Genomic DNA, 12758 nt, shown 5'->3' with positions numbered 1-12758 from the left:
GATCCCTGGTGCTGTCCCGGGCACCCAGCAGCAGCAGCAGCAGCGATGCCCCAGCCCCTGCTCACCTGGCACTTGCCCGTGCGGATGTCGTAGAGGGCCACGGAGCCGTGGCGCGCGCCCACGGCGACGCGGTGGCTGCGCTCGTAGTAGCTCACCATGTAGAACCTGGGGGGCAGCACAGCGGGCAGTGAGGCTGGCACGGCAGGCTCAGAGCTGGTTTACAGCCCTGCTCGCTGCCCTGGAACACCTGGCACTCCACAGAAACAGCTGAGGGTGGGTGTGATCCATGGAACCTGAGCAGATTTGTCCAGCAGGTTTATTTATGGCATGGGGGTACCCTCCCTGTGCTGGAACAGCTCAGTAAAGCTGGTTAGGTGCCCATCCAACACCCTGCGTGACTGAGGGCATTTCCCCGTGGAAATCAGACAGAAAGGAAGGGAAGTGGAAGGAGAAATAAGCAAACTCATCAATTTTTGATGGGCGTAAAGAAAGAGGGAAATTCGCCATCACACACTCCAATAACACCCTTGGGGTAAAGGCTGCAATAGTCCTGAACACCCAGTCTGACCATATGGAATTCCAACAGCTGCAAAATCCCAGGAATTTCAACACTTTGAAAGCCAAAGACACTAAATGCTAACTGCAAACTCAAATCCTTGGGGATATCACTGTGCCTCATCACAGGAGAGCAGACCTGTGGAAGTGCCAGCTGCATTCTGAATTACGTTGGAATTTTGCAGCTAGATTTTCCTCTGCCAAAATGCACCAGAAGAAACACCTGGAACCAGTCTCAAACTGTATTGCTGAGCATGTTTAGGGCTTCAAAGAAGCCATCCTTCAGCCTTCTCTCCGGGTTCCTGGGGATTCCCAGTGCCATAGCAACTGCTCACACGCAGGTACGAGACATGCATGGATGGCAGCTGGGAGGAAAAGCAGGATGGAACACGGGGAGAAACCAATGAAGAACAGAAGAGAAGGAGGAAAAGCCCCAGTTTTTGTGCAGGGAAAAGGGAAACGCAGCTCAGCTGCAGCTTGGCAGGGCGGGGTGTCCCTCCCTGAGGCGCTGACCGTCCTTCCCTCAGCCTGCTCTTCCCGTGGTCCAAGGGTTTGGCCACATGTGCACAGGTCCAGGGCAGCACTGGAACACTGGGAACACTGGGACACACAGTGGGGTGTCCCCAGAGATCTCCCCATCTGCTCTGGCCTGGTGGCAATTCCCCGTGGGCCCCGCTGGTGCTGGATCATTTTTACACTGGCTATAACCAGGAAATATTACCAGCAATTGCAGAGAATTTTAAACTCCTGGACTGCTATAAATATACACAGGAATAGGGAGATGGGGCACCAATTCCCATTTATCCTTGCCTTTATGTTTTAAGGAAAGCCACTTAAAGCACCAGGAAGGAGGAAGATCATCTCCATCAGTATCCAGCCTGGCAATAGGATAATTGTTCTTTCCGTGAAACTATTCAATATTTTAATAGGTTATTAAATTAAAATGTAATGGCTGACAGGTGATTATTACAATTTATTGGCTGGACCAGTTTAAGAGGATGACTGGGATATTTATTCACATTTAAAGATACTGGAAATGTCCCCATTTATAAATCACCTTTCACTCTTTGTTGTGTCACCTAAAAGACTTTCACCCTTAATTAGGAAATACATCCTGCTGGTGATCCCATCATTTACTTCACAGGATCCCCAGAGGAAGAGCTCACCTGCAGATGGCTGGAAAACATTCCTGAAGACCCTTTTTCTTAACCAAAGATCCTTCCAGGCAGTACATGATGATGTCCATCACCTTGAGAACAAAAATCACCGTTCAGTTGACGATCTGTGTGTACGCTCTATAATTCAAGCTGTGAAGATCATCCCATTCCAAGCCCTGCACTTTCCAGCAGATCAGGTTGGCCCAAGCTGCGTCCACCCTGGCTTTGACCTTTAGGATGTTTTTCCCAACAGCACGATTTATTTAATGCAATTTTAGAGTGTAAGAAATTGGTATTTCTCCCCTCCCAAAGCCCACAGGGAAGCTCCTGAGCGGAGGCAGCAGCTCAGGCCTCACCTCCACCAGCAGGTCCACCACGTCGGCGGGCATCTTGTCGATGAGGATCTCGATGACGCGCAGGATCTCGCCCTTGGCGCGGGCCAGCGTGCTGGTGTGGATGTTCTGCTGCGACTGCGTGTTGGCCGCCAGCGCCGTGTGCCTGTGCACCTGGGGGGCAGGGGCCGGCTGCGGAGAGGCTCGGGGGCGGCCAGGCTGGGCCTGGAGCCAGCAGTGCCTCGAGGGCAGCTGAGCCCTGGAGCCAGCATTGCCAACAGGGCACCGCTGAGCCCCTGGAGCCAGCGCTGTCTCTGACCCCTGAACCCAGCACCACCGAGCCCCTGGAGCCAGCACTGTCTCTGACCCCTGAACCCAGCACCACTGAGCCCCTGGAGCCAGCACTGCCGCCAGGTCAGCTGAGCCCCTGGAGCCAGCATTGCCAACAGGGCACCACTGAGCCCCTGGAGCCAGCACTGTCTCTGACCCCTGAACCCAGCACTGCTGAGCCCCTAAACCCTGCACTGCTGAGCCCCTGGAGCCAGCACTGCTGAGCCCTGATCCCAGCACTGCTGAGCCCTGAACCCAGCACTGCTGAGCCCCTGGAGCCAGCACTGCTGAGCCCCTGAACCCTGCACTGCTGAGCCCTGATCCCAGCACTGCTGAGCCCTGATCCCAGCACTGCTGAGCCCTGAACCCTGCACTGCTGAGCCCTGATCCCAGCACTGCTGAGCCCTGATCCCAGCACTGCTGAGCCCTGAACCCAGCACTGCTGAGCCCTGCACCCCGCACACCCCCCGGGCACCGCTGAGCCCTGCACCCCGTACACCTCCCGGGCACCTCTGAGCCCTGCACCCCGCACACCTCCCGGGCACCTCTGAGCCCTGCACCCCGCACACCTCCCGGGCACCTCTGAGCCCTGCACCCCGCACACCTCCCGGGCACTGCTGAGCCCTGCACCCCGCACACCTCCCGGGCACTGCTGAGCCCTGCACCCCGCACACCTCCCGGGCACTGCTGAGCCCTGCACCCCGCACACCTCCCGGGCACTGCTGAGCCCTGCACCCCGCACACCTCCCGGGCACCTCTGACCCCTGCACCCCGCACACCTCCCGGGCACCTCTGAGCCCTGCACCCCGCACACCTCCCGGGCACTGCTGAGCCCTGCACACCTCCCGGGCACCTCTGACCCCTGCACCCCGCACACCTCCCGGGCACTGCTGAGCCCTGCACCCCGCACACCTCCCGGGCCCCGCCGGGCCCCGTCCCCCGGCTCAGCCGGGGCCATACCCCGCACACAGCGCGCTCCCCGCCCGGCCCGGCCCGGGAAGAGCTCCCGAGCCCCCGGCGGGCTCTCACCTCCTTGGCGATGGTGGTGATGAAGGCGGGCGGGCGGGCCGTGGCGATGAGCGACAGCGCGTGGCGAGCCGAGCGCGCCGAGTCGGCCGCCGGGCTCAGGGGCAGCCCCATTGTGATGCTAAACGGGAGGCACACAAAGGCAGGCACAAAGGAGAGCGGCGTTAGAAATATAGAGTGAAAAGATTAGAACCAGCTTATAATGTCACTTCAAGGTCACCGGGAGCACTCCGGCAGTTCCAATATAATGGACTCCCAACAAAGAGCAGTGATTAGGAGTCAGGGTGTTCCAGCATCAACCCCAAATCGAATAATTAACCATGAAGATTGAAAACAGTAAGTGCATCTGTCCAAAGTGGGCAAAAGGCCTTGTTAACAAATTATCTGTATGTGCTGAATACATATCACCCCACGGAGGCCCGGAGCGTCCTGCCAAGGATTTATGGGTTGGGCTTTTACAGTATTTTAAACACAGCCTGAAAAATCCCCTGGCCAGGGTAATTCTCCTTAATTCAAGGCTTTTACTTGCTGTGACAAGATAAAAGCAAAAAGCAATAAGGTGCTAAGTACCCAGTAAATGCAAAAATAAAATTTCTACGTGCCCTGCACATTATCCAAAAATGTGCAAAATGGAATCACAGGCTGGTTTGGGTTGGAAGGGGTTTTAAGGGTAAGCTGTTCCACCCCCTGCCATGGGCAGGGACACCTTCCACTCTCCCAGACTGCTCCCAGCCCTGTCCAACCCGGCCCTGAACACTTCCAGGGATGGGGCAGCCACGTATTTTTCTGGATCACCTGTGGAAGGGGTTCCTCCCTCTCCCCCGTGCTCTCTGACTGATATTTTGGGAAGAGAACAGCAGGAGTTTATAATCCCAACCAGTTCATTTTCCTTCCCCATCACTGTGCAAATTAAAACTCCCAAATGTGAAACCAAGTAAAGCCTCTCTCCCTTTCTGAAGTGTCACACCAGCAGTGTTTTCCCCTACAGAAGCTTGGCAAAGTGTGCATTTCCCTGGAAAGCAACAGGCTTTCAGTGAATTCCTTCCCCGGGAGGATGTGACAGGGAGGGGAGAGCCAGCCCTGCCAGGACAACAGCACCCAGACCATCCCAGCCCACCTTCCACCAGGTCAGAGTGCTCCAAGGCACAGACAGAAATGCAAGGATTACCCTAAAGTGATTTGCTCATCTGGCTGTGGCTGCCCCATCCCTGGAATTGTTTCAGACCAGGCTGGATGGGACTCCTGGACAATGGAAGGTGTCCCAGTCCATGGCAGGGGGGAATGGGATGATCCTAAAATACCCCCAACCCAAACCTCTCCCTGTGTGTAGCTTAACTCAGAATGCAAAAACACAGCCAAAAATGATTCCTATCATCATCCCAGCCAAGACATCAAAGCCTCAGAATGCTGGGAAAACACTCTTGATCCTCACAAGTGAGCAGCTTCCCTTGGCACTTCGGGAGCCAGGACGAGCCAAGGAGTTCCAAGCACCCGAGCTGTGCCTAACAGCTCGGACAGTCCCTTGATTCAGCAGGGAAAAAAGAAACCCACTCGTTTTCCTGGTCAATAAATGTGATTTCTCCTTTTCTATCTAAAAGCAGAAGCTTGACATAAAAGCTCTTTAATAAAACCTGGGGGAGAGGCGCTGGCAGCTGTGTGCCGTTATTGTGTCCACGGCAAATCCGGCACAAAGCGGGAGCTCAGCGGGGCTCCGGCAGGGTGAGAGCCACACTTAACCCCTGCACACATTGCTGCTCCATTTCTTTCCATCTCCCTCCACCCTGGATCTGTCAGCAATGTACCAGGCCGTTTTCAATCTAAATCTTGTTATGGATTAATAAGCGAACGCTTTCGCGCTTATTATGCAATTTATCATGAGGAAAATTGGGCCGGGCTCCTCAAGGCTCCACGCTGATCCCTTCATTTGTTCCCTGCTCTTTGGAGGGAGAGCCAGACTAATCTTCCTGACAGCTAAGGGTGGAATCACACGAGCAGAAGGACTCGCTGAAGAGCCGTGCTCACTTGGATGCTGGAAGTCAGTATTTACATAGAACAGAGCTTAGGAGGGGCTCTGGGAAGGGACAAGGTGCTGCTGCCTCCTGTCACACTACAGGGCAGAACTGCACTCACACAAAAAACAATGGTAATCCAATTTGTCCAACACAGCGCGAGGATTCATTCTTTGTACCTTGAGGAAATTAAAACATATAAAATGGGTAACGTCTACCTTAGAATAACGTCAGAAGTGACTGACCTCCTCAAGAGTGATGGATGTGGAAAGGTGCCATTCAAATTCTGTGCTTGCCAACAAATATTTCATGGAATCGTGGCAAGGTGTGGGTTGAAAGGAACCTTAGGGATGCCTCACGCTTTGTCCAGCCTGGCCCTGGACACTGCTGATGGGCAGCCACAGTTCCTGTGGGAATTCCATTCCCCCCTTTCCAGCACCCAGCTGTCCCTGCCCTCCACCCCAGGGCCGCTCCTCGCCCCTCTCCCTCGTCCCCCCTGCCAGGGCTGGCACGGCCGTGGCACCCACTTGGCCAGCTGCTTCTCGGCGTCGGCGCAGAGCTCCAGCAGCCCCATGAGCACGGCCGACACGTCCATGTAGGGCTCCCAGACGGTGAAGCCGCGGCCGATGAGGTCGATGGCGGTGCGGCGCACGGTGCTGTGCGCCGGCAGCCGCGCGCTGGGCGGCTGCAGCAGCAGGAACGTCAGCGCCTTGCCTGGGGGACAGTGAGAGCAGCTGCCACGGGGCCCCACACACCCCCAGGGCCACCCCTGCCCCGTGCCCAGAGCCACCCAACCCGCCCCAGTGCCTCGCTGGCTCCCAGATCTGCACAGCAAGTGCAGTCTGGGGGGAAACGGAAGTGGACATGCCCCAATATCTCTGAGGCTTAAAGGGAGAGAAACACCCCAAATGACTTCACCAATCCTGACCCTCCATCCCGGCTCTGCACATTTTGGAAATGCTTATGAATATTGTATTTAACAGTTGCAATGAAAGCAATTGCACGTAAGTGGAGGAGGGCTGAGGCAAGCGGCCCGCCGGTAATTTATCGTTATCTCCCCATCGTTATTTATTACCCCTCAATACTGCTTCTTGTGGTAAAGATAATTGCTGATTTTATCGGGTTTTGCTTCAACTGTCCTCAACAAGTTGCTTGTTTTGTTTATTAAACAAGCCTCCTGCTGTTTGCAGGACTGAGTTTTTCCAGTTGATTCACACCAACCAACCCCGATCTGGGAGAAGCAGCCCCCAAAGTTCCTTCCTGTCACCTGCCTGTGTCCCAGACCCTTTTAAAAGGTGCCCCCTCAGGCAGTGCTGCCCTGGGATGCCCCCGTGCCCTCAGCAGCTGCAGCTGGCAGCAGCACAGCAGCCCTGACCCGAAGGTGCCAGGGCTGCCCAGCTTTGTTTAAAGCTCTGCCCGGCTCCAGCGAAGGAATGAATATTGACAAAAACATCCCGCGCTAATGAGCTGTTCGTTAGGGCAATAAACATGTCACATTAGAGTCGGGCAGACGAGGTAATTAGCCCTGGAAAGGCTCACACAGCACGGCCAGACCCCGGATGTGCTGCTGCCCTTTGGTGTTCACACAAAAATGCAGTGGTGGGACAACTCCTCAGGCAGCCCATTCCCACCCCAAGTGGTATTAAAGCAGAATTTCATTCCAGGTGTTTCATTCTGCATTGGCACATTTGCTCCTTCCGTCACTTTATGAACCCAAATGCTAATATTTATCACTTATTGTCACTGCACAGAAGCCCCTGCATTCCCAAAATGTCTTGCCTTGCTGTGGAATCTCTCTGAGCACACGGCTCCAGGCAGCCTTGTTATCCCCAGTTTGCCAATGGATTTTAAAAATGAAATTATTTGCTCGGGAAAATCAATAGCCCAGGCAGGAACGAGACACTGAGAACTCTGATCAAGATCCAGCTAAACCCAAATGATGGACTCCACGAATAGGATTTAACTTGATTGTGACCCTTTCTAGATGATTTTTTTTTCCCTGATTGCTCAGAGAGACACAGAAATTTGGAGAGCTGGGTTAAAATTCCTTTCTGCTCCTGGCCCAGTGGCCAGGATTTTCACTCTATATCTTCTCTCAGCTATCAAGCCAAGATATTTTCAGGCCTAAATTAAAAATCACTTCTTTTTTGCATCATGATGATCAGATTTTTTTTCCCCAGTTACAATCAGCTCCCATCTGGAACTGCCCCAGGCCAGGCTGGACAAGCTTGGAGCACGCTGGGCCAGCAGCAGCCCCATCCCACCCCCCAGGCTGCTCCTTCCCAGGAAAAGGGAACGCAGAGAGGCAGCAGAGCTACTCACACGTGTGCCTGGCCAGGGAGTAGTTGGAGCCGGCGCTGGTGAGGCCGAAGCCCTCGGGGATCTGGCTGGAGCTGCGCGGCCGCGTCAGCAGCTTGGGCGGCTCGATCTCGGCGCCGAACTCGGCGCCGATGACGCCCAGCAGCACGATGGCCGTGGCCTGCTTGCGCCGCTCCTCGTAGGACGTGGACACCTTCTTGGGCTGGGCCAGCCCCGCCAGGCAGCCTGCAGGAGAGCCCAGAGCTCTGTCAGTGATGGCACGGCAAATGAACGGCGGCGTCGCGGCATCGACGGCGCCGACCGCGTCCTTGGGGACACCGCGGTGTCCAGGGGTGGACAGGATTCCATTCACCTCTAAAACCTCAAAATATGCCTTCAAAACCTGCTAAGAACATCACCAATTGCCAATGGCATTGTGGCATCAACGGCGCCGACCGCGTCCTTGGGGACACCGGGGTGTCCAGGCATGGACAGGATTCCATTCACCTCTAAAAACCTCAAAAAAAGTCAAATATTCCTTCAAAACCTGCTAAGAACCTGCCAAGAACCTGACAAGAAGATCACCAGTGTTCTTCTTCCTTCAAAACCTGCCAAGAACATCACCAACTGCCAATGGCATCAATGGCATCAACCGTGTCCTTGGGGACACCGCGGTGTCCAGGCATGGATGGGATTCCATTCACCTCTAAAAACCTCAAAAAAAGTCAAATATTCCTTCAAAACCGGCCAAGAACCTGCCAAGAACATCACCAATTGCCAACGGCATCAATGGCATCGACCGCGTCCTTGGGGACACCGTGGTGTCCAGGCATGGACAGGATTCCATTCACCTGTAAAACCTCAAAATATGTCTTCAAAACCTGCCAAGAACATCACCAATGTTCTCTTTCTTCCTTCAAAACCTGCCAAGAGCATTGCCAATCTTCTTCTTCCTTCAAAACCTGCCAAGAACATCACCAATTGCCAATGGCATCAATGGCATCAACCGTGTCCTTGGGGACACCGCGGTGTCCAGGCATGGATGGGATTCCATTCACCTCTAAAAACCTCAAAAAAAGTCAAATATCCCTTCAAAACCTGCCAAGAACTCATGGGGAAAAAAAGTCACCCTAATTTCCAGGTTTGTTTGCTCAGTCACAGCAGATCCATGGAATTCCATGTTTACCTATGGATTTCTGGGTTGCTTCTCACTCACTTTAAATTGACAGCTTCTAATTTTTATTGTTTTTAAAAGAAGGATTTTTTTCAGGATAAGTTCTTTGCATTTTGATATAGGATCCATCACCACTTCCTATTAAATGTTAGGATATTTAAATTTATTGGATTAACGAGGGGTGGATTAATGAAGCGCAGGGGGTGTCTCTGTTAATGACACCCACGGGCCTCCACAGCAAAAAAAAGGAATTTAACCAAATTTTAGGAGCCGTGGCCAGGCAACCCCGCCAGCCAAAAGGGAGAGAAAAACAAGAGAAAGCTGAACAATGGGAAGGGAGGGGAAAAAAAAAGGGAAAAAAATCGATAGCAACTGCCTTTGGAGGAAGCAGGATGCACAGGGGCTGGAACAAAGCAGGGCAGAGCAGCTGGAGGTGGCCAGGAGCCGTTTGTGTGACAGGCCAGCCCTGTCCCAGCCCTCTGTGGGCCACCCCAGCCCTCTGTGTGACACCCCAGCCCTGTCCCAGCCCTCTGTGTGACACCCCAGCCCTGTGCCAGCCCGTGCTGGGGCTCAGCACCATCCAGCCTGGCTTTGGGCACTTCCAGGGAATTCTCAAGCTCTCTGGGCAACAGGATCTGCATCAAGAGGGTTTCATTTCCAGGGTATCAACCTGGAATGTCAAAAATAAAATCTACCTTGCTCCACTGCTGTCCCCCAGGAAAGCTCCCTGGGCTGGGCTGGGCTTCTTGTTAACCCCACAAGGAATTCCCACCTCTGCATGGGGAAAAACCTGCTTAAACACAGGGGGATAAAAGCTCCTTAATGGGTGATTTTAGGGTTTTAATTACGAGGGGAAGCCCCAAATTAAGGGAATGAAGTGTCCAGGCAGAATTTCCCCTGGAACAACACCTGGAAGAGGAGCCCTGTCACGTGGCCAGGGCAATTTGGGATTTTGTCCCCCTTTAATCACAGCCTGGGCTGACACCCAGATCCATTTTCCTGACAGGACCCTTGATCACAGGCAGAAAATTGATAACCTCCAGCAGCTCTGGGTGCAGAACACAAGCTGTGGGGCCAGCAAGGACAAAACCAGGGGGGTTCAGCTGGGACAACCCCAGCTGCACACAAACCAACCCTCAGAAGGTCCATCCAGCAGAGCCCAGGGGAGCTGCAGCAGGGCGGGCAGGGGCAAAAATGCCCAAATTCCCGTGGTTTGCAGGCTGGGGAGATGGTGGAGCACAGGCAGGGCTCAGGCTGCAGTTAACACCACGAGCACGTGGCTGCCCAGCTCCCCTTAATTGGCTTTGCACAAAAATTAATTTCAGCCCAGCTCTGAATAAAAGGATTAAAGGCTGAGTGGGGTCTGCAGGTAATCTGGCAGAGGAATGGAGGGTGTGGGTGAAGGGGGGCTGCAGGAGCTGGGCACAGAGCCAGGAGCCCACCCCAAAATCAAGCTGACCCACAAAATCCCTGGAGAATCCTACACAGCACTTCCAGCAGGCTCAGCTCTGGGATTTATCCATATAAATAACCCTGGAAATACAGAAATACTGCAAACAGAGATCCCACGTGGATAAATTAACACACAGAGAGAGCTGTGAGGATTCTCTGCAGATAAATGAAAATATTGCCCGGTGACAGTGCCCACAAGGGAAATGCAGGAGAATGTTTAATAAATCCTGGGGTTGCTGCAAGGCTGGGCATTGCTGGGGGCACAGCGCCCTCTGCCAGCCCCACTGGAGGGAGCAGCACGGAATTCCTGCCTGGAAAGAGAATTTTGGGGATTTCTCCCTCACAGCCCATCCCCTGTGATGTCTGCCATCGAAATTCAGTGCCAGTTACCCACTTCTAACAACAAACAGCATCATTGCTCTGGAGTATCTGCAGCTCTAAATCGGGAATAATTTCACAGCAGAGCTCTTGAAGTGCTGGGAGCTGTCATGCATTGGAAATTACAACTTAATTCCTTTAATTGCAGGTAGAAGATGTGCTTTTCCACACAAAATGAGTATTTTTGCAGCCATTCCCGGCTGGAATTTTCTGCTCCCTTTTAGGAGGGAATATCTCATTGTGCTGCAGCATGTGGGAACACAAAATGGGTGAGGATGCTGCAGGCTTTTCCAGGGAAATAGGCAGAGACAAAATGGATCCTGTGCTGCTCACATGGGGAATATCAGGCACCTTTTATCCAGCTTTTAAAGCTCTGGGCCCACCCAGCAAAATCCCCCTCAGAAGGGACATTTAGGGGATGAGAATCTAATTTTTTAATGAGTTTATTGTGGAACCAAAATCAGAAATTCTACAAATTACACAATTCAAATAAGCCAATTAATCAAATTCCCAAATTCTGAGCCCTGGAGCCAGGAGAATTTATGCCCAAGTGGGAAAAAACCCTGCTGTCCATGTGTGAATTATTAAAACCAAACATTTGGTCTATTTTTAGTTACCCAAAAAAACCTTTTAAACTAATTAAAAGGAGATTTGAGGACAGACCGGATTTCCTAAATAACTCCTGAAATGTTTAAGAGTGGAGTGTGTGAAGGATTTTCACCGAAATTGTTTCCCTTCCCTAAGTTCTGAGGTGCAAATGATCCTTTTAAGAAAGGACCTCAATAATGCCAAGCTGGAAAAGATCCTATTGAGCAGCACACCAACAATCCCACCAAATGCTGGTCCACCAGAGAAAGAAACTGAGGTGAAGCCGTCTCAAAATCCTTATTTTCCCCTCTTTTCTCCTCAGTGTACCCCACTGAAGCCAAAATTCAGGATGCAGCCCCCTTGAACCAGCAGAATAAAAGGTTTAGGGAACAGTTGTGAAGAATCTCTGAAGGACTGCTGCAGGCTGTGGGCAGCTTTGAGAGCTGAGCAGTGCAATGGAGGCACGTTAATTATCTGGCGGTGTTAATGAGCTGAGAGCTCACCTGCTGCGATGTCATCGTCCACCAGGTCGGGCTCCTCCTCCTGCACTTTGGCTTCTGCTCCCGAGGGCTCCGGGGTGGCACTGGCACTCTGCAGGCCTTCTGTGGTCACCCCAGCTGCAGGACAAGCCCAGGATCAGCCACTGGGGACAGTCCCCTCTGGGTGCAGCAGCCAAACCCCATCCCACTCCTCCACGTCCTGCTTTGGTCCTGCTCACCCCCATCCAGAAACAGCCACATCTGGTTTTTGTTTGGCTTTTCAGGTGTCCCAGGCACATCCTGGGCTGGTGGGAGGTGTCCCTGCCCGTTCCAGCCCAGAGCACTCGGGAGAAACATCAAATCCCTTCCATTTTCTGCTGCCACACCTCAGGTTTTCCCTTCAAAAGCAAACCACAGTCCACCCAAACCAAGAGAATTTCAGGAACAGAAGGCCCCACAGGTGATTTCTGGGCAGAAAGCAGCCAGAATAAAGAATATTTCTGTATATTTCCTATGCTCCCCCCCTCTCCTAGCAGAATACATTTGTTATATCCCAAATAATTCTTATTCCCTTCAACTCCTCCAACTCTGTACCCTTAATTCTAAGAGTTTCAACCCTTACCATAAAAACCCAATCCCAATTGTTCCCAATCCCTTCCCAGGATGGATGACTGGAATGAGGGTTCCCAATCCCTTTCCAGGATGGATGACTGGAATGAGGGGTTCCCAGGATGGATGACTGCAATGAGGGTTCCCAATCCCTTTTCCCAGTATGGATGACTGGAATGAGGGGTTCCCAATCCCTTTTCCCAGTATGGATGACTGGAATGAGGGGTTCCCAATCCCTTTCCCAGTATGGATGACTGCAATGAGGGGTTCCCAGTATGGATGACTGCAATGAGGGGTTCCCAATCCCTTTCCCAGGATGGATGACTGGAATGAGGGGTTCCCAGGATGATGACTGCAATGAGGGTTCCCAA

At 52.9% G+C, this 12758-nt stretch overlaps 1 protein-coding gene and 1 long non-coding RNA gene across 2 annotated transcripts in view; both read right to left on the bottom strand.

The window, feature by feature from the left end:
- Positions 1–12758, bottom strand: part of LOC135289206 (WD repeat-containing protein 7) — a 56865-nt gene that overhangs the window by 9087 nt on the left and 35020 nt on the right. The window contains exons 20-26 of the mRNA XM_064402629.1: positions 11803–11916; positions 7732–7953; positions 5937–6123; positions 3404–3521; positions 2069–2218; positions 1722–1804; positions 66–165 (exon numbers count right to left, since the gene is read on the bottom strand). Coding sequence (XP_064258699.1) covers positions 66–165; positions 1722–1804; positions 2069–2218; positions 3404–3521; positions 5937–6123; positions 7732–7953; positions 11803–11916 — 974 coding nt within the window. The remainder of the gene's footprint in view (positions 1–65; positions 166–1721; positions 1805–2068; positions 2219–3403; positions 3522–5936; positions 6124–7731; positions 7954–11802; positions 11917–12758) is intronic.
- LOC135289208 (uncharacterized) lies at positions 8000–11796 on the bottom strand. Its single transcript, XR_010351986.1, has 3 exons — positions 8316–11796; positions 8225–8276; positions 8000–8089 (listed from the first exon to the last, which is right to left on the bottom strand). It is a non-coding gene; the product is annotated as an uncharacterized LOC135289208 (long non-coding RNA).

Source organism: Passer domesticus, chromosome Z (assembly GCF_036417665.1).
Source record: "Passer domesticus isolate bPasDom1 chromosome Z, bPasDom1.hap1, whole genome shotgun sequence".
Lineage (NCBI taxonomy): Eukaryota > Metazoa > Chordata > Aves > Passeriformes > Passeridae > Passer > Passer domesticus.
This window is presented reverse-complemented; position numbering and strand designations above follow the sequence as displayed.